A 21,130-nucleotide genomic window follows, 5' to 3' on the forward strand; every position below is an offset into this window, starting at 1 on the left:
GGTTCCCCTCACAGTACTACAGTTCTCAGAGTTCCCTATGAAGAGGAATTGATTGTTAAATCATTCTGAGAAATTGTAGTTCAGGGAGGGTAACAGGGGTGTCCTAACCTCTAACAAACTACAGCTCCCAGAACTCCCTGGGGGCAGCAATGACTGTTTACAGTGGTATCAGAGTGCATGAAATGTATGGTGTGAATGGCAAAGCCCAACTCTGGTTTAGCTGCCCCACCATGCTGACCTGAAAGGACCAAGGAAGACCAAAGCAGCTACCATCTCCTCAAGAGCCAGCAGTTTGCACTGAACCATCGTTTGGCTTAGTGTGACATGACAATGAGACCACGGGTACTGGTTGATGGACTAATACATATGCAGAAAGGCGATCCATTTAGATTTTCCACCTCAGGCACACATACAAAAATACCGGGCCGGACTGACCTAGTTAAGTACCACAGCTGCTTGTAGTCTCAAAATTTAAAAACTATTTCATTGAGGAGATGGGGTAAAGAGGGAGAGAGGAAAATATCAGACATTAGTCAAGCTAACGTGCATAAAAACTGTGGGGCTAGATACTAAAACAACAACATGTTTCATCATGAAAAGTTTTTGTGTTGTATTGTGTATACTTGTTGCTAGGGAGGAATTATACAACAGTAGCAGAAGTAACTGGCTCATTTTTTCAAACTGTTAACTTTTAGTTATTGGCCACTTCTCTTCTGGATTATGAAAAGACTTGGCTTTACACTGGGTGCCTCTTTTTATGGTGCTGGCAAACTCCTGCTTCCCGATGCATTTCCAACACAGATTTTATGTTGACCATAATTCAATCAGGACATCTTTTTTCCCTTCTTTAAAGGTGCAGCCAATTAGTAAAACCTAAGCCAAATTATATGGAACAATTTTGTCCAAAACCAAAGCATAATGCTGGATCGAAAAAGATTTAGAAATGTCTGGGCTATGTGTACTCAGCACCAAAAAGTGTGACCAGTGACCACTGTCCAGGCAAGGTGCTGGGGCCACTTTCTACCTCTCTGGAATTCTAAGAACTCACTCACCACCTATTTATTCTTTTTCCCTCTATGGTAACCATTCTCGTGGGAGATGTTGCAATATCCATTTCTAATTCTATACACAGAAAGTTGTATTCTGTGACCATACAGAATACAAAGACAGGAGCTCAATTCGTTAGTAAATAAACAGATCTTTATAACTAATTTTCTGCATTGATAGGTTATAATCAAGTATCTGAACCAGAGTACAATATGTCTTCAAAACCAGCCCTGAGACATCCCACTTCTAGTATTTTTCATTGTTAAAATGTGTTTTTAGTGCAAAAAGGTTACAAAGAACTATGCTATATTACCCTGTGTTGATAGAACATCAAATAATTCCACGTGTCTTTAAAATGCAGTTATTATTATTATTTATTGAATTTATATACTGCCCTATATTTGAAGGTTTCAGGGCAGTTCACATAAAAGGATCACAGTACTGTATATAAAATAAAAATAAAAGCAATTACCCAATAATACCACCCTCCTCCAAAAGAACCACATTTTAAAAGGGTATGGGATGTTGATCAGGTCAACCCAAGGCCTGGTTAAAAAGGAACGTTTCTGCCCAGCGCCTAAAGGTGTATAGTGAAGGCGCCAGGTGAACTTCCCGGGGGAGAGCATTCCACAGAGGGGGAGCCACTGCAGAGAAGGCCCATTCTCGAGTTGCCACCCTCTGCACCTCTCAAGGGGGAGGCACACAAAGGAGGGCCTCGGAAGATGATCTCGGGGTCCAGGTAGGTTCTTATGGAGACAGGCGGTCCTTGAAGTATTGTGGTCCTGAGCCATTTAAGGCTTTATAGGTCAAAACTAGCACTTTGAATTGGGCCCAGAAACTAATCGACAGCCAGTGCAGTTGGACCAGGATTGGTGTAATATGCTCAAACCGTCTTGCAACCTGGCCACTGAATTCAGCACCAGCTGAAGTTTCCAAACTGTCTTCAGAGGTAGCCCTACGTATAACACATTGCAGTAATCTAACCTTGAGGTTACCAGAACATAGACAACAGTAGTTAGGCTACTGTTACTTATGAGCCAGCTCTGTAAATTATTCCTTTCCTCTTTCAGCATCATCGAGCATTTAATGTTTCCTGCTCTTCAAGCAGCACTTCAAGCACTCTTCAACTCTAGAACTGCCTTGGAGCAGTGCTAGAGTTGCCATATATCTGGGAAATCCCGGACATGTCCTCTCTTGGGGGGCCAACATGCCCATCCGGGGGATTTTTAAATTTTAAAGGAAATGTCTGGGTGTTGGGGGAGATTAAATTTGCTGTTTATTTCTGGATTTCTTTGGCTCGAGCAGTTTGGGCTCGGGCTGCTCTGCACGCTGCAGCCACTGCCAGCCCCAGCCAAAGAAAGCGGCTGCAGGTCTGGTGGTGCTGGGCCCCTCCTTCCCAGCTTGGGCTGTCCTCTTTTTTGCTCTTTAAGATATAGCAACCCTAAGTAAGGGCCACGCATTTTAACAACAGCAACAACAAAAAGGTGCCAGGACTGCGTACCCTTGAGTGCTGTCTTGGAGTCTGGAAGAAGTTTATGATAATAAAACACCTCCTCCTAGCCTGTGGCGCTTCATCAATTCTATAATCAGTGCTGAAATAAATGTCAAAAATCCCTGGAAAATGCATTATTTCTTTGCTTGAGGTAAAACAATGGTTCTCTTTCTACAAGAGATTATCACTACATTGCACTATTTCCCCCATATAAGTTCTTTTTTTAATCTTTATGTGGTTTCGGCAGCCACTCCCAGTCACCAGTCTAGCTGCCGCATTCTGGATTACTTGTAGTTTCTGGGTCACCTTTAAAGGTAGCCCCACACAGAGCACATTGCAGTAGTCCAAATGAGAGATAACTAGAGCATGCACCACTCTGGCAAGACAGTCCACAGACAGGTAGGGTCTCACCTGCATACCAGATGGGAGCTGATAAACAGCTGCCCTGGACACAGAATTGACCTGCACCTCCATGGACAGCTGGGAGCCCAAAATGACTCCCAGGCTGCGCACCTGGTCCTTCAGGGGCATGATTATGCCATTCAGAACCAGGGAGTCCTTCACACCTGCCTGCCCCATCTCCCCAAAACAGTACATCTGTCTTGTCAGGATTCAACCTCAATCTGTTTGCTGCTATCCATCTTCCAACTGCCTCCAGACACTCACACAGGACCTTCACCGCCTTCACTGGTTCTGATTTAAAAGAGAGGTAGAGCTGGGTATCATCCACATACTGATGAACACTCAGCCCAAACCCCCGATGATCTCTCCCAGTGGCTGCATGCAGATGTTAAAAAGCATGGGGGAAAGGACAGAACCCTGAGGCACCCCACAAGTGAGAGCCCAGGGGTCTGAACACCACTTTCTGGTCACAGCCCGGAATGAAGGAGCAGAACCACTGTATAACAGTGCCCCCAGCTCCCAGCCCCTCTAGACCAGGAGTCAGCAACCTTTTTCAGCCATGGGCCAGTCCACCGTCCCTCAGACCATGTGGTGGGCTGGACTATATTTTGAAAAAGAAGAAGAAAAAAGAACGAATTCCTATGCCCCACAAATAACCCAGAGATGCATTTTAAATAAAAGAACACATTCTACTCATGTAAAAACACGCTGATTCCTGGACCGTCCACAGGCTGGATTGAGAAGGCAATTGGGGCACATCTGGCCCCCAGGCCTTAGGTTGCCTACCCCTGCTCCAGATGGATGTTGTGGTCAATGGTATCAAAGGCCACGGAGAGATCCAGCAGAACTAGGAAACAGCTTTCACCTTTGTCCCTTGCTCGCCAGAGATCATCGACCAGTGCAACCAAAGCAGTATCAGTCCCATGATGAGGCCTAAATCCATACAGGAAGGGATCCAAATGGTCCGCATCCTCCAGGCGTGCCTGGAGTTGTTCAGCAACCACTCGCTCAATCACCTTGCCCAAGAATGGAAGATTTGAGACTGGGTGATAGTTGGCCATACTGGCTGGGTCTAAAGATATTTTTTTAAGAAGCGGTTTAATAACCGCCTCTTTCAGCGGGTCTGGGAAGGCTCCCTCACAGAGAGAAGCTTTTATAAGCCAGGATGGGCAAGGATCAAGGAGACAGGTGGTTGGTTTCACTCGTCCAAGCAGCCTGTCCACATCCTCGGAGGTAACAGATTGGAATTGATCCCACGCAATTTGACTAGACAGGACTCTAGTACTCTCCTGCCCTGGCCCTGCTCCCACAGTGGAGTCTACCTCTTCCCGAATCTGAGCGACTTTATCTGCAAAAAACTTCCCAAAATCATTGCAGGAGATCATGTGGCCCGTACTGGGCCCCAATGTAGCAGGTGGTTCCGCTAAATTGCGAATCACCTGAAAAAGTCTCCTGCTTCTGTTTTCTGCAGATGCAATAGAGGCGGTGAAGAAAGTCTTCTTCGCCGTCGCTACCAGCACTTGGTAGGCTCGACACTGAGTTCTAACCCGTGTCCAGTCAGCTTCATAATGAGTTATCCACCAGAGGTGCTCTAGCCGTCTCAGCGATTGTTTCATTGCCCTCAGATCCGTGGAAAACCACGGGGGTGTCCAGGCTCCATGCAATCGGAGAGGGCGCTTCGGAGCAAACAGTCCATAGGCCTGGTTAACTCCACATTCCAGCGGGCCACCAGGGAATCAGCTGAAAGGCCATCAACATGGGATAAAGCATCCCCTACCACTCTCTTGAAATCATTTGGATCCATTAAGGAGCGGGGGCGGACCATCCAAATCGGTCCCTCCTCCCTGCAGAGGGGAAGGGTCGCAGAGAAGTCCAGTTGCACCAGGAAGTGATCTGACCATGGCACTTCTTTCATTTCGCTTTTACTTAATGTCAGATCACCAACACCCATAGAGGTAAACACCAGGTCTAAGGCTATGGGTTGGGCCAAACTTATTCAGGGACAGCCCCATGGAGGCCATGCTTTCCACGAAGTCCTGAGCGGCCCCTTGTAAGGTCATGTCGGCATGGATGTTAAAATTCCCTAGGACAACCAAACTAGGTGTCTCCAGGAGAACATCCGCCATGACCTGAAGCAGCTTGGGCAGGAAATCCTTGGTGCAGCGGGGAGGTCAGTACACCAGAAGGAATCCTGTACTGCCCCTATTGCCCAGCTTCCAGAACATGTACTCAGAGAACTGCGTCTTCCCAATAGGACGCCTGGTGCAAACTAATGACTTCCTAAAAATCACTGCAACCCCCCTCCCCACCCACAAGGCCTGGGTTTGCTGTGCGTAAGAGAAACCTGGTGGACAAGCAGAGGCAAGGACAGGCCCATCTGCTTCATCCAACCAAGTCTCTGTTACACATGCCAGGTCAAGTCCTTGATCATGGGATCAAGTCATGGGTGGCAGTGGTCTTATGAATCATTGACCTGGCATTGCACAGCAGCACCTTCAGGTCATGTGGGTCTCCCTTGCTGATTCCAGTAACCGTCCGGTCAGGACCGACCCGGAGGCAGGGATAGTCTGGTCTTAGTGTAACTCCTCCTCCTACCCATGATCACTGAGATTAGTTGTCCCAGTGCATCCCCCTCATGTGTAACCTGCCCCAGCCATTTTGTTGGCTGGGACCCACTCCCTGGAAGCCCTGACCCCTCCCCTTAAGAACAAAATAAAACCTTTAAAAAACAAACAAAAAAACACACAATAGAACAATAAAACAATACAAACAATTATATGAAAAACATTAAAAAAACTTAAAATTTAAAATTCAGTCGTCATTACTTGTTAATTTTTTTAAAAAATCATGCTTTTTTTTGTTTGTTCAGGAAACTATGCAGGAAAAGAAAAATGCAGAAAGAATCATCCTAACATAAGGCTGCATATATTATTTGCCTCTGCCAAATAAAGTTCTGCAAACGTAGCTGTGGAACTCCCTTTTGTCATCAAAAGATCACATGAATCAAGCAGAATTTGCTGAATGAGCAAAAGTAGCCTCTGGAGTTGACATCTGCTCTAGTTTTAGAGCAAAATGCATCTGCTGCACTCAGTCTTTGCAGTGAACAAATATAATACTTTGTGGTTTAACATCTCCGAAGAAGCCTCTAATTTGCCGTCTCATCCCTAGATTGTGAAACAGAGGAAACAAACTTCACAGGCAATATAAGCTTTAGTAGGAGAAAAGATGACATGGCCCTCACTTTCTTTTTTGTGAACGCATTTCTTATTAGGGCTACAACATGCCAGCATAACAGAGGAGGGAGGGATCTCGAGGGTTATCTAGTCCAACTCCATGCAATGCGGGCATCTCAACACTGCTCTCTTTATTTAGTAGATGCATTATTTGTAACCAAAAATATATTCTATTTTCTTCTCGGCATGGCAGGAGGTGGCAAATTCTTCTTAAAAAGGCAAATCAATAAATACAATTCTCTGAATGTTTAAAGAGGCCAGAAATTCTACTTCTGGTCAAGTTGCTTCAATTTAAAATGTTTATCTTTTAGTAAAAGGAAGAATATTCTTCTTTCACTATTTATTTTGATGTGTTTCAGGCTTTATTGCAAAGACTCAGAGTGGTGGCAATTTGTTTTATTTTACCCTTAGGGCACATGAAGGGAGCTTCATGAGTAAGCCTAGATTTAAAGGAGTTTCATCTCACAGACATTTAGACTGCTTTCCTAGATAGCAAATGTGTATGTACGTGTAATAATAATAATAATAATAATAATAATTTATTATTTATACTCTGCCCATCTGGTTGGGTTCCCCAGCTACTCTGGGCGGCTTCCAACAAAATATTAAAAAATACAATAAAACATCAAACATTAAAAACCTCCCTAAACAGAGCTGCCCTCAGATGTCTTCTAAAAGTCAGGTAGTTGTTTATTTCCTTGACATTTGATGGGAGGGCGTTCCACAGGGCAGGCGCCACCACCGAGAAGGTCCTCTGCCTGGTTCCCTGTAACCTCACTTCTCACAATGAGGGAACCACCAGAAGGCCCTCGGAACTGGATCTCAGTGTCAGGGCTGAACGATGGGGGTGGAGACGCTCCTTCAGGTATACTGGGTCTTTGAGGCCGTTTAGGGATTTCAAGGTCAGAACCAACACTTTGAATTGTGCTCAGAAACATACTGGAAGCCAGTGTAGGTGTTTCAGGACTGGTGTTATGTGGTCTCGGCAGCTGCTCCCAGTCTAGCTGCCGCATTCTGGATTAGTTGTAGTTTCCGGGTCACCTTCAAAGTTAGTCCCACATAGAGAGCATTGCAGTAGTCCAAGCGGGAGGTAACTACAGCATGCACCACTCTGGCAAGACAGTCTGCGGGCAGGGAGGGTCTCAGCCTGTGGACCAGATGGAGCTGGTAGACAGCTGCCCTGGACACAGAATTGACCTGAGCCTCCATGGACAGCTGTGAGTCCAAAATGACTCCCAGGCTGCACACTTGGTCCTTCAGGGGCACAGTTACCCCATTCAGGACCAGGGAGTCCCCCACACCTGCCCACCCCCTGTCCCCCCAAAACAGTACTTCCGTCTTGTCAGGATTCAACCTCAATCTGTTAGCCACCATCCATCCTCCAACCGCATCCAGACACTCAAGCAGGACCTTCACCATCTTCACTGGTTCTTATTTAGAAGAGAGGTTGAGCTGGGTATCAAACCCTCTGATGATCTCCACCAGCGGCTTTATATAGATGTTAAAAGGCATGAGGCAAGAGGATGGAACCCTGAGGCTTGTGGGGTCACAAGTGAGAGCCCAGGGGTCTGAACACTCATCCTCCAATACCACTTTCTGGACACGACCCAGGAGGAAGGAGTGGAACCACTGTATAACAGTGCCCCCAGCTACAAGCCCCTCTAGATGGTCCAGAAGGATGTCATGGTCGATGGTATCTAAGGCCGCTGAGAGATCCAGCAGAACTAGGAAATAGCTCTCACCTTTGTCCCTAGCCCTAGCCTTTGATCCCATGCTACTTGACTAAACAGGACTCATAGAATCATAGAATCATAGAATCATAGAGTTGGAAGAGACCACAAGGGCCATCGAGTCCAACCCCCTGCCAAGCAGGAAACACCATCAGAGCACTCCTGACATATGGTTGTCAAGCCTCTGCTTAAAGACCTCCAAAGAAGGAGACTCCACCACACTCCTTGGCAGCAAATTCCACTGTCGAACAGCTCTTACTGTCAGGAAGTTCTTCCTAATGTTTAGGTGGAATCTTCTTTCTTGTAGTTTGGATCCATTGCTCCGTGTCCGCTTCTCTGGAGCAGCAGAAAACAACCTTTCTCCCTCCTCTATGTGACATCCTTTTATATATTTGAACATGGCTATCATATCACCCCTTAACCTCCTCTTCTCCAGGCTAAACATGCCCAGCTCCCTTAGCCGTTCCTCATAAGGCATCGTTTCCAGGCCTTTGACCATTTTGGTTGCCCTCCTCTGGACACGTTCCAGTTTGTCAGTGTCCTTCTTGAACTGTGGTGCCCAGAACTGGACACAGTACTCCAGGTGAGGTCTGACCAGAGCAGAATACAGTGGCACTATTACTTCCCTTGATCTAGATGCTATACTCCTATTGATGCAGCCCAGAATTGTATTGGCTTTTTTAGCTGCCGCGTCACACTGTTGGCTCATGTCAAGTTTGTGGTCAACCAAGACTCCTAGATCCTTTTCACATGTACTGCTCTCAAGCCAGGTGTCACCCATCTTGTATTTGTGCCTCTCATTTTTTTTGCCCAAGTGCAATACTTTACATTTCTCCCTGTTAAAATTCATCTTGTTTGTTTTGGCCCAGTTCTCTAATCTGTCAAGGTCGTTTTGAAGTGTGATCCTGTCCTCTGGGGTGTTAGCCACCCCTCCCAGTTTGGTGTCATCTGCAAATTTGATCAGGATGCCCTTGAGTCCATCATCCAAGTCGTTGAAAAAGATGTTGAATAAGACCGGGCCCAAGACAGAACCCTGTGGCACCCCACTAGTCACTCTTCTCCAGGATGAAGAGGAACCATTGATGAGCACCCTTTGGGTTCGGTCAGTCAGCCAGTTACAAATCCACTGAGTGGTAGCATAGTCAAGACCGCATTTTACCAGCTTCTTTACAAGAATATCATGGGGCACCTTGTCAAATGCCTTGCTGAAATCAAGGTAGGCTACATCCACTGCGTTCCCTTCATCTACCAGGCTTGTAATTCTGTCAAAAAACGAGATCAGGTTCGTCTGACATGACTTATTTTTCAGAAATCCATGCTGAGTATTGGTGATCACAGCATTCCTTTCTAGGTGCTCACAGACTGTTTGCTTAATGATCTGCTCCAGAATCTTCCCTGGTATTGATGTCAGACTGACTGGGCGGTAATTATTTGGGTCCTCTCTTTTCCCCTTTTTGAAAATAGGGACAACATTTGCCCTCCTCCAGTCTGCCGGGACTTCGCCTGTTCTCCAGGAATTCTCAAAGATGACTGCCAGTGGTTCTGAAATCACATCTGCCAGTTCTTTTAATACTCTTGGATGCAGTTCATCTGGCCCTGGAGACTTGAATACATCTAGACTAGCCAAGTATTCTTGTACTATCTCCTTAGTTATTCTGGGCTGTGTTTCCTCTGCTGAATCATTTGCTCCAAATTCTTCAGGTCGGGCATTGTTTTCTTTATCGGAGAAGACTGAGGCAAAGAAGGCATTGAGGAGTTCAGCCCTTTCTGTGTCCCCTGTTTGCATTTCACCATCTTCTCCTCTGAGTGACCCCACTGTTTCTTTGTTCTTCCTTTTGCTACGAACATACCCATAAAAGCCTTTTTTGTTGCTTTTAACCTCTCTAGCAAGCCTGAGTTCATTCTGTGCTTTAGCTTTTCTTTTTTTTTTTTAAATAATTTTTATTACGTTTCTTTTCATAATTTTGACAATTCAATACAATACAGAAAAACCCAAATACAAGAAACAATTTTTGATTTTTTTAACAAAAAAGAAAACCATTGGACTTCCCCACACCTTCCAGATCTGCGTTCTTTGTAGTAGCAATATCAGCAATTTGTTACCTTATTTCAAACCTTGTTGGAACTTTCCATTATTATGTACCCATATTCAGTATATTGTATCTTAACTTTGTTACCTTTTAAAATAAACATAAAATGTTTGATTCACATTGACTTCTTTTCTCATTTATCATTAATTTTACCATTTGCTTAATCATATTTGCTAAAGCGTAACCTTTCCAAAAACATGCACTGTCTTAAAGTTCATACAGCTTATAGTATTTTTGCAAATAGTCTTTAAATTTTTTCCAATCCGCCTCGACTGATTCTTCATCCAAATCTCGGATTCTGCCGGTCATTTCAGCTAGTTCCATATAGTCCATCAACTGCGTCTGCCATTCCTCCAACGTGGGTAAATCTTGTGTCTTCCAATTCTTTGCGATGAGTATTCTTGCTGCTGTGGTAGCATACATAAACAAAGTTCTATCTTTCTTTGACACTTTCTGGTCTACCATGCCCAGCAGGAAGGCCTCTGGTTTCTTGGGAAAGGTATACTTAAATACCTTTTTCAGTTCATTGTAAATCATTTCCCAGAAGGCCTTCACTTTTGGGCAGGTCCACCAGAGATGAAAAAATGTCCCTTCTGCCTCCTTACATTTCCAACATTTGTTATCAGACAGGTGATATATCTTAGCTAGCTTGACTGGGGTCATGTACCACCGGTATAACATTTTCATAATATTTTCTTTCAGGGCACTACATGCCGTGAATTTTATCCCGTTGTTCCATAACCTTTCCCAGTCTTCAAACATAATGTTATGTCCGACATCCTGTGCCCATTTTATCATGGCAGATTTAACTGTCTCATCCTGTGTATTCCACTTAAGCAGCAAGTTGTACATTCTCGATAATACCTTAGTTTTTGGTTCTAACAATTCTGTCTCCAATTTCGATTTTTCCACTTGGAAACCAACTTTTTTATCCAATTTAAAAACCTCTTGAATTTGAGCATAGTGTAACCAATCTCGCACCTTATTTTTTAGTTTATCCTTACTCTGCAGTTTCCAGTTGTCTCCAATTTTTTCGATTATTTCCCAATATTTCGGCCAATAGGCCTCCATATTGGGTCTTTTTCGAGCCTTGGCCTCCACTGGTGATAGCCACCTCGGGGTTTTACTCTCTAATAAGTCCTTATATTTCATCCAGACTGCAAAAATTGATTTTCTGACAATATGATTTTTGAACAGTTTATGAACCTTAACCTTGTCGTACCATAGATATGCATGCCAACCAAAAGCATTATCAAACCCTTCCAGATCCAGGACATCAGTGTTTTCTAACAAAAACCAATCTTTCAACCAGCAGAAGGCTGCAGATTCATAATATAACCTCAAGTCCGGCAGGGCAAACCCTCCTCTTTCTTTCGAGTCAGTTAGTATTTTAAACTTTATTCGAGGCTTTTTGCCCTGCCAGACAAACCCAGATATATCCTTCTGCCATTTTCCAAAACATTCCACTCTGTCCACGATCTGTAGGGTCTGAAACAAAAATAACATTTTCGGCAATACATTCATCTTTATAGCTGCTATTCGACCCAACAAGGAAAGTTTCAATCTTGACCAAATTTCTAAGTCCTTCTTAATTTCCGACCAACATTTTTCATAATTGTCTTTAAATAAGTTCAAATTTTTGGAAGACAAATAGATCCCTAGGTATTTCACCTTTTTAACCACATTTAATTCTGTTTCTCTCTGAAACCCCTCTGTTTCTGTAGATGTCAAGTTTTTGGCCAAAACCTTAGTCTTTTGTTTGTTCAACTTAAATCCTGCAACCCGACCAAACTCATGAATAAGTTCTAAAACTCTTTTTGTACTGGGTTCTGGCTCCTGTAATGTCAAAACTAAGTCATCTGCAAAAGCTTTCAGTTTATATTGTTTCACTCCGACCTCTATCCCTTGTACCAACCGGTCCTCCCTAATCATGTTCAATAGCACCTCCAGGACTGAAATGAATAAAAGAGGGGATAGAGGGCACCCTTGTCGTGTCCCTTTTTCAATTTTAAATTCCTCCGTCACCACATTGTTCACTATTAATTTAGCTTTCTGTTCTGAATAGATTGCTTCTATTCCATTTTCAAACCCCCGTCCCACTCCCATCCCTTCCAAATTTTTCTTCATAAACTTCCAAGATATATTATCAAATGCTTTCTCCGCATCAATGAAGATTAAAACCGCCCTTGTGTTCCTATTGGTTTGCAATAGTTCCAAAATGTCAATGATGTTTCTGGTATTTCCATATAAATGTCTACCAGGGAGAAAGCCAGCTTGGTCCTTGTGAATTACTTCATTTAAGACCTTTTTAAGTCTGCTTGCTAAAATGTCTGCAAATATTTTGTAATCCACATTCAGGAGTGAGATGGGACGGTAGTTCTTAAGCTGGGTCTTTTCAGATTCTAGCTTGGGTATCAATGTGATGAATGCTTCTTTCCACGTTTCCGGTGCCCTCTTCCCCTCCATGATCTGGTTGCATACCTCCATCAAAGGCTGTGTCAAGTAGTCCTTCAAAGTCTTGTAGTATTTGGAGGTAAGCCCATCCGGGCCTGGAGATTTGCCAAGTTGCATATTCTGAATGGCACCTTCAATTTCCTGTTGAGTTATTTTACAATTCAAGATTGATCTTTTATCTTGGGTTATTTTTGGTAGTCCATTTATCCTTAAAAATTGATCTATCTCCAACTCTTTCTGAGGCCCTTGTGCATAAAGTTCTTTGAAGTATCTGTGGAAGCACTTCCTGATTTCTTCTGGTTTCTGAACCATTCTTCCTTCAATCTCTAGATTTGTCACTGTATTTAACTTTTGTCTTTTTTTCAGCTGCCAAGCTAGCAGCTTTCCACATTTGTTTGCTGATTCAAACGATCTTTGCTTCATCTGTTTGATTTTCCATTCGATCTCTTGATTTATCAGTTTAGAGTATTGTGCTTGATGGAATTTGATTTCTCTCAGCACTTCCTTTGACTTGGGATTGGTTCTCAGTTTCTTCTCACCTTGATATATTTTCTCCAATATTTTATCCTTCTTTCCATTCCAGAGCTTTTTCTTGATTGTATTTTGTTGTATCAGAAACCCTCTCATAACGGCTTTACTTGCGTCCCAGATCATTCTTTTTTCAACTGTAGTGTTCAGGTTGATTTCAAAATAGTCCTTTAACGTTTTTTGGGCCTTTTTCACAATCTCTTGATCTCTTAATAAGGTGTCATTCATTCTCCATCTGAAGGAACCGGTTTGGGTAAGTCTAAGTTCTAGTTTCAAAGCATTGTGGTCGGAGCATGTTTTTGGGCAGATTTCCACCTTTCTAGTCTTGGGTGCCAGCCCTCTAGATGTCCAGATTTGGTCGATCCTTGTCCATGACAGGTGGGCCTCAGAGAAGAAAGTTCCTTCTTTACCTAGGGGGTCTTTTGTCCTCCATATATCAATCAGATCCAAATTGTCAATCAGTTCAAAGAAAGTTTTAGGCAGTCTGCCATCTGATGTTAAGTTTTGATTTTGAGACTTATCCATATGTGTAGATACCACTCCATTCATGTCTCCCATCATTATGATGTTGTTGTAGTCCATATAGTCCAACATAGTCTCATGCAGCTTCTTAAAAAATTCTGATTTCCCGTCATTTGGCGCATATATTCCTAATATCAAAATTTTTTCTCCTTGTGTCTGGATTTCAATCGCCAAGATTCTTCCTTGCTCATCTTTAAATACAAATTTTGGTGCCAGGCTCTCCTTGGCATATATCACCACGCCTCTTTTCTTAACCTTGTCTGATGAAATAAATTCTTGGCCTAGTCTTTTGTTAACTAAGACTTTTCTGTGAAGCCTGGTCACATGGGTTTCTTGTAAACAAATAATGTCCAATTGTTCTTTCTTCAATATGTGAAATATTTTCCTTCTTTTTTCCGGAGAATTTCCGCCATTTATATTCCAACTAAGTAGCTGCAGAGACATCCTGTACTGTTTTGTTACACCTAGAGTGGTGTATCTTCTGGTCCCGAGGGTGTAGGGCCTGCTCCGCCTCCAGGCGGAATCCCAGCTTGTGGTAGAGGACAAAGTGCTGCTGCTTCTTTTTGGAGATCTTCACCGTGATCGTGCAGGAACTTTTGTAAATCCTCTGGTGTTTTTATCTTTACCTTCTTCTGCTTGTAAGTAAATGATAACCCTTGTGGAAACTCCCACCTATAACGAATTGTGTTGATTCTCAGCAGTCTTACCAGTTCTGAATAAGTGGTTCTCAAGTCCAATAACTGTTTTGGGATGTCTCGGTAAATTTCCACCCTTTTATCTTGTATCACCAATGTATTTGCGAAATGTAGGCCTAATATTTTGTCTCTCTCTTCCCTTGATCTCAAAATTATCAAACAATCTCTGGGTCTGTCCTTCCTTACCAATCTTCCCAGCCGAAAAGCTGACACTATTTTAAAGTCAGTTTCTTCCTTAATGCCCCAGAATTTTGAAAATTCTGTTGTCAAAAATCCAATTAAATCTTCTTGTTCAATTTCTGGGATTGCTCTTAATCTGAGGTTATTCTCACGATTTTTCAATTCCACCATCGAGAGGTAGGCTTGTTGTTCACCAATTTGTTTATGCAAAGGTTTAACTTCACCTCTAACTTCCTCGACCTCTTTTCTAGCTGCCGTTGCAATTTGAACAGCTTCCCCAGCCAAATTACGGTTTTCTTGTGTAGCTCCTTGCAATTTTTCAATTGCTTGTGTATGCTGGGAAACCTGATCTGTCAATTTCTGGATCGAAGATGTAGCTTGGTCAATTTTTGATGATTGGTTGTCAACCTTTTGATTTAAAGCTGCCAACTGCTCCAAGATTTGTTTCAGAACTCCCTCAGATGCTCCTGCTGCCATATCTTCCTCTGCTGGAATTTTAGACTTTTCGGCTTCTGCCTTTTGTACGCCCAGCACAGCTGGAACTGATGATCTGCGTCCCTGAGTCAAAGTTGTTTGTACAAGCTGTGCCTGCTTTTTTTCCTTTTCCTTCTCCTTAGCTTCCTTGGCTTTGGCTGCTCTTGTCTTTCCTGTACCACTCATCAGTCAATGTTCAAGGTCAAATTGTTATTGTCCCATGGGAAAGACAGATCCAATTTAAAAACAATCCAGTGAGAGAGAGTAAACATAAAAAGCTGTTCCCAGGCCTTATATTCCCAAAATCCTCTAGGGGGAGTACCACCAAAGTTTCAAAAAGAAGAAGGCAACTTTTCCGCCATTAAAGTCCCCTGTATGTTAAAAAACAGAAATGCAATAGTCCCAAATGGTAATAAACAAGTCCTGCAGAGTACTTTAAACTTTTAACAAAGTTTCAAAAAGGTGCCTACAATTTGTATCCAGTCCAGCTTGTTAAAGCTCAAAAGCTCAAGGGTATCCATACGTCTGTAAAAGTTTGTAACAATTTGTAACAGTTCCGCAGTTAAACAGTTTCCCCTCCAGCAGCCCGACGATTTGGAATTTAGCTTTGAATGATCTTACTGGGGAGGATCGCTCCAATTTTCCTTTTAAAAAATTGCTCACAAATAAGTCTATCTTTTCTCGTTAACAGTCACTTCTGAAAGTGCATGAAAGTCCCTCTTTAAAACATCCCTTTTCAGCCGCTTTTCGCTTCTCTGATCCCTTGCTTTGATCTTGTAAGCAGCTCCGGGAGGCGGACTTCCTTTTTAACGTCTCCCGGTTACAGCCAAAATTTTTTTCAAGAATTTACTGCCGAATTTAACGTCCTTACTCACGGGTTTGTTGTTTCAGTCGAATCTTTAAAGGAAGAAAGGTCGGCGCTCATCTGCAACAGCTGCGCGGCTTCACTCCCGCAGAAAGAGCGATGAACTCACAGCACCGCTACCCCTCTTTCACTCCGGAGCCCCTTACGGGGTTCCTTTCGCGATTTCGGGGTCGCTCCAGGTGCCCGCCGAGTCCCACGGCCACGAGCTCACTCTGCTCGTGGTTTTTCTTGATGGGTCGTCGCTGTGCCGCAGCGAAACGACCCTTTCCTGCGGAGCCCCTCTTCAGACTAGAAGAGGACCGCCATTACAGTTTCGCGCCGCCTCCGGAAGTCCCTGTGCTTTAGCTTTTCTGACCTTGTGTCTACACGTGCTGGCTATTTGTTTGAATTCCTCTTTGGTGGTTTCCCCCCTTTTCCATTTTTTGTACACATCCTTTTTTAATCTTAACTCAGTTAAAAGTTCTTTAGATAGCCACCCTGGCTTCTTTAGGCACCTTCCATGTTTTCGTCTCATTGGTATTGCCTGAAGTTGTGCTTTTACTATCTCCCTCTTAACAAACTCCCAGCCATCATGAACTCCCTTTCCTTTTAGTATTACTGTCCATGGGATCTCACCCAGCACTTCCCTAAGTTTTATGAAGTCGGCTTTCTTAAAGTCGAGAAATTGTGTCCTAGTATGCTTGGCTGCTCCTTTCCGCTGTATAGTAAACTTCAGAAGAGCATGATCACTCGCGCCTAATGATCCTTCCACTTCTACCCCACTAACCAGGTCATCAACATTGGTTAGGACCAGGTCTAAAATGGCTGTTCCTCTTGTTGCTTCTCCCACTTTCTGGACAATGAAGTTGTCTGCAAGGCCAGTGAGGAATCTGTTTGACCTTATGCTCTTGGCTGAGTTTGACATCCAACAAATATCCGGGTAATTGAAGTCCCCCATTACTACTATCTCCCTTCCTTTTGCATGCTTGGCCATCTGTTCCAGGAAGGCATCGTCTATGTCCTCCGTTTGGCTTGGGGATCTATAGTAAACTCCCACAATGAGGTCACTGTTATTCTTCTCTCCCTTAATTTTGACCCAAATGCTCTCACTTTGGCTTTGAGGTTCTAAATCTTGGATCTCTTCACAGGTATACACATCCCTGACATATAATGCCACTCCTCCTCCTTTCTTGTCTGGTCTGTTTCTCTGAAATAGATTGTATCCCTCCATTATTACATTCCAATCGTGGGACTTATCCCACCAGGTTTCAGTGATTCCTATTATGTCATATTTAGTTTGCTGCACCAAGAGCTCAAGCTCATCTTGTTTATTTCCCATGCTTTGCGCATTAGTGTACAGACATTGAAGTCCATTAATCATTCCCCCGTGTCTCTTATTTAAGGATTTTTTCCTCCCACCACTAGGTCTGTGTGCTGTTTGCTCCATTCGGTCTATGACATTTGGATGATCATCTTCATCAATTGATAGACTCCTACCTTCAGGACCACTGTCTCCCTCCCCCACATTAGTCAGTTTAAAGCCCTCCTGATGAGGTTTCTGAGCTTTTTTGCAAAAACATTCCTCCCAACCGTTGTGAGGTGCAGCCCATCGCTTGCCAGAAGTCCATCTTCAAGAAACTGCATTCCGTGATCTAAGAATCCAAACCGTTCCAGTTTACACCATTTGCGAAGCCAGTTGTTCACTTCCACTATTTTTCCCTCACTTCCACTATTTTTCCCTCTGTCTACTTCTTCCCGAATCTGAGCGACTTTATCTGCAAAAAACTTGGGGCAAAAAACTTACTGGGCCCCGATGGCAAAGGTAGTTCTGTTAGATTGCAAATGACCTGAAAGAGTCTCCTGCTGCTATTTTCTGCAGATGCAATACAGGCGGTGAAGAAGGTCCTCTTCTTCACCATCGCTATCGCCACTTGGTAGGCTCGACGTTGAGCTCTAACTTTGTGTCCGGTCTGATTCAGAATGAGTTTTCCACTACCGGTGCTCTAGCTGTCTCAGCAATTGTTTCATCACCCTCAGCCTTGGGGAAAACCACAGAGCTGTCTGGGCTCCATGCAATCAGAGAGGGCGCTTCGGAGCCAAACAGTCAATAGACCTAGTTAACTCCACATTCCAGCACGCCACCAGGGAATCAGCTGAAAGGCTATCAAGGTGGGATTAAACATCCCCTACCACTCTCTGGAAACCATTTGGATCCATTAAGTGGAGCCATCCAGTACATACACACAACACTATGAGTTGGATTTAGTTGGGAAGTTAGTTCTTAGGGAACTTTGTTCAACAAGGCCATGGGCTTAATAACAAAGTCCTAATTGAGTTCAGTAGGCCCTATGTGTGAGTAGACAAGGTTAGGATTGTGCTATTAGTCTATATTCACCTCATATTTTTTCTTTCTGTAGCACACAAAATGATTTAAAAATCCAAAGTGTAAGAGATGACTAACTTGCCCAAATGTTTTCAAGGGACACAAATTCAAGGCTGGATCCAATCTTTTATATCTAAATAACTTCTGCTGAAATCAACAGAATTATTTCAATGTGTTTTCAAAGCCAATGCCTAGATATAAATTGCTGTACATTTAATATATTAATGATGGCCAGTAATCCAACAGATTAAAATTCCAAGTGAATACAGTTGTACCTCTGGTTACAAACGGAATCCATTCCAGAGGTCCATTCATAACCGGAAACCACTCTTAACCTGAGGCGCCATTAGTGAAAGTGCACCTCCTGCTGCACGCCTGCCTCCTGCTGCCTGTGCGCCTCTGGCGTGCGATTTCTGCTCGCATCCCAGGGCAAAGTTTGCAACCTGGAGCGGCTACTTCCGGGTTACCGGCGCTCATAACCCACAGCGTGTGCAACCAGAGGTGTTCGCAACCAGAGGTACCATTGTATTGTGGTTCTGTTTGTGTGGACAAATTCTCTCAGACCCATTTAATCCCAATGCAAATAGCAGTTTCTGGGAACAACGATGGTCAGGACTTCAGCAGGAAAGGGGTTAAATTTCCTGTCCCTACCAGGTACGATAACAATAATTATCACACAGCGCAGCTGGTGTACATTAAATGCAAATGCATTTAACATTATGTCTAATTTGCCTTTCAGAATGGGAATATGCATCCCAATAAAAATCTGTATCTACATCTCACTGAAAGTAAAGGGCAACATCTGCTTTTGGATTTTTATTTGTTATTTATTGAATTATTATTTATTAAATGTGCTCAGGGCAACTCAAAGCAACTAACAACTAATGACAGTAAATCCCACATGATCCATTAAAACCAAGAGGACATCCTGAGGCATCTCTTAGTTGTGTCTGTAGTGCCTAAAAGCAGAAGATCCAACCTGCCCCAGAGAGTTTACGTGGTTATTCAATACTATGGCCCAGAAAAGCCAAAGTCTCCACAGAAATGAAGAACAGGTTTACATATTCTTTCTATTCATGTTTCTTTACACAGTATGTTACAGTTAACACTTTCTCAATGGTGTGGTTCATGAAATAGAGTTTCTTCATAGTAACAAGTAATGACCAAGGTACAAATGGATTCACATCTTTGGTCAGCATAGGAATTGGCAGTGGGTCTCCAGGGCCTCTTCCAATTGTACTTGAAGATGCTGGGGTTGAACCTAGGACCTTCTGCCAACATCTCCAGGTGTTGTTGGACTATGACTCCCATCATCCCTGACCACTGGCCATGCTGAGTGGGCCTGCTGGGGACTGTGGTCCAACAACATCTGAAGGGTAGCACGCTGGCTTCCTGTGCTCTACTACAAAGCCTCAGCTTCCTTAAGAAACAGGAGAATCGAGAATTAGCAAAGTTCTAATTAATTAGCAGTGCTAATTAATAATTAGTCTGGACTATATGCACAGTTGACAACATTCCAGAGAAATTGTTTTTGGAAAAATGCCCAGATAAGTCACAGTATCTGAATTTATTCAATGGGAATACAATTAAAAACCTATCAGCCCTTGAAAAAAAACAAGCCTGAAAACATTTAGTGAAGATGTAGGTCACAATTTACTTGGAAAATAGTCAAGAGCAGAGTTGCACTAATGTATGTCATATATATAAGTATTTTAGGGAGCAGACTTTCATAAAAAAACTGTTAACAGATGTTTTCCCCAGAAAAAGTGTTAACAGATTTTTTCCCAGAGGAATGCCCTCTTTATATAAGAAATGCCATTAACTTATTTAGTCTGCATATTCCCCTCCCTTCCTTCTTTCTTCCAGTGTACTTTCTAAAGCTGTATGCTATTTTTAAAAAAATCAATTGTGCTCTTATATTCCCATGAGAACAAGGGCCCTCATATAGATGAAACAAGAAATGAAAACACTTTTCCAGTGAAGAAGCAAATGATCTTTCTTGCTTACCAAACTCATCATCAAGAGTGTGATCTCTTGGAAGGATGGATTGTGAATTTCCAACATTTCCTCCACCAACAAACCAGTTTACATTGGGGTTCCAGCGATTCATAAAACCACACAGATGGTTTTCTTCAAAATTACATTCTGCAGTTGCAAAGCATACAATGAAACTCTGAGAGCGTGGTGCACAACCGTTCATTGCACAATATCCCTAAACATCTGGTGCATTAGCGATAACCAGCACAGTCCTTTAATAATTTTTTTTAAAGTATGTTAAACACATTTCTTATTTTATTCACAAAGATATACAAATGTTGAGCCATACTCTCCTCCCACCTGTTACCATCATCACCCACTCATTAAACTTTCAACCAAACTGTCAATATGTGGCTGGTTTCTTTCTTTCCAGTGCTACAGGAGAAGTTGTTTGGAAAATTCAAATGCACCATTGATAGCCAATTTTCACTTAATAGCAGCAATGGCTGGAAGCAAATCTATACATTCACATTTCCATAAACTTTGGTGTTTATTATTTTGCTTTCAAAACAAAGTATTTAACAGTTTTGTACAATGCCTCATTATTATACTCAGGGCTACCTGAGGTTCAAACCACACAGGGAATCAGAGGCAGATTTGGGATATGAAACCAAATTTCCCAAATCCCACATGCAGGCCCATGTCAGCAGGGGGCGGAAAGGTAGCCGGATACCCTTGCTCCAGGCCTCAGAGGCCAGGGGCCCCCACCAGGGACCAGCTGCTTTTTAGTTTGAGTTTATAACTTTATTCTAACAAGAGTCCCATCAAGGGCCTCAGACAAGCTCTGCCCATGGTTCAAGATTCTCAGCAAGACAGAATGGCAAAACTAAAACTCATTTCCAAATCTATTATAGTAAATTGGATCAGTGCCTCCAAACTTGACGGCTTATCTCAATTGATAAATATGTGATAAAAGTGACCTCTGAGAAGGAGCCTCCCCCTCTGTTCTGTTGCAGTTCGATACCCCCACAAAAACATCACCAGACCTCACAAGCAACTACAGACACGTGTGAATCATT

At 43.1% G+C, this 21,130-nt stretch overlaps 1 protein-coding gene across 8 annotated transcripts in view; it reads right to left on the reverse strand.

The window, feature by feature from the left end:
- Nucleotides 1–21,130, reverse strand: part of MAMDC2 (MAM domain containing 2) — an 81,524-nt gene that overhangs the window by 32,842 nt on the left and 27,552 nt on the right. For 7 of the 8 annotated variants that reach the window (XR_014539784.1, XR_014539785.1, XM_083576824.1 and 4 more), the window contains one exon: nucleotides 20,082–20,219. The exons of the other annotated variant lie outside the window; for it this stretch is intronic. Coding sequence is in view for 5 of the 7 variants with exons in the window: in XM_083576824.1 (XP_083432950.1) it covers nucleotides 20,082–20,219 (138 nt within the window). In the remaining 2 variants the exon portion in view is untranslated. The remainder of the gene's footprint in view (nucleotides 1–20,081; nucleotides 20,220–21,130) is intronic. 8 annotated transcript variants of the gene reach the window in all.

This window comes from Podarcis filfolensis (genome assembly GCF_964270895.1).
Source record: "Podarcis filfolensis genome assembly, chromosome: 11".
NCBI lineage: Eukaryota > Metazoa > Chordata > Lepidosauria > Squamata > Lacertidae > Podarcis > Podarcis filfolensis.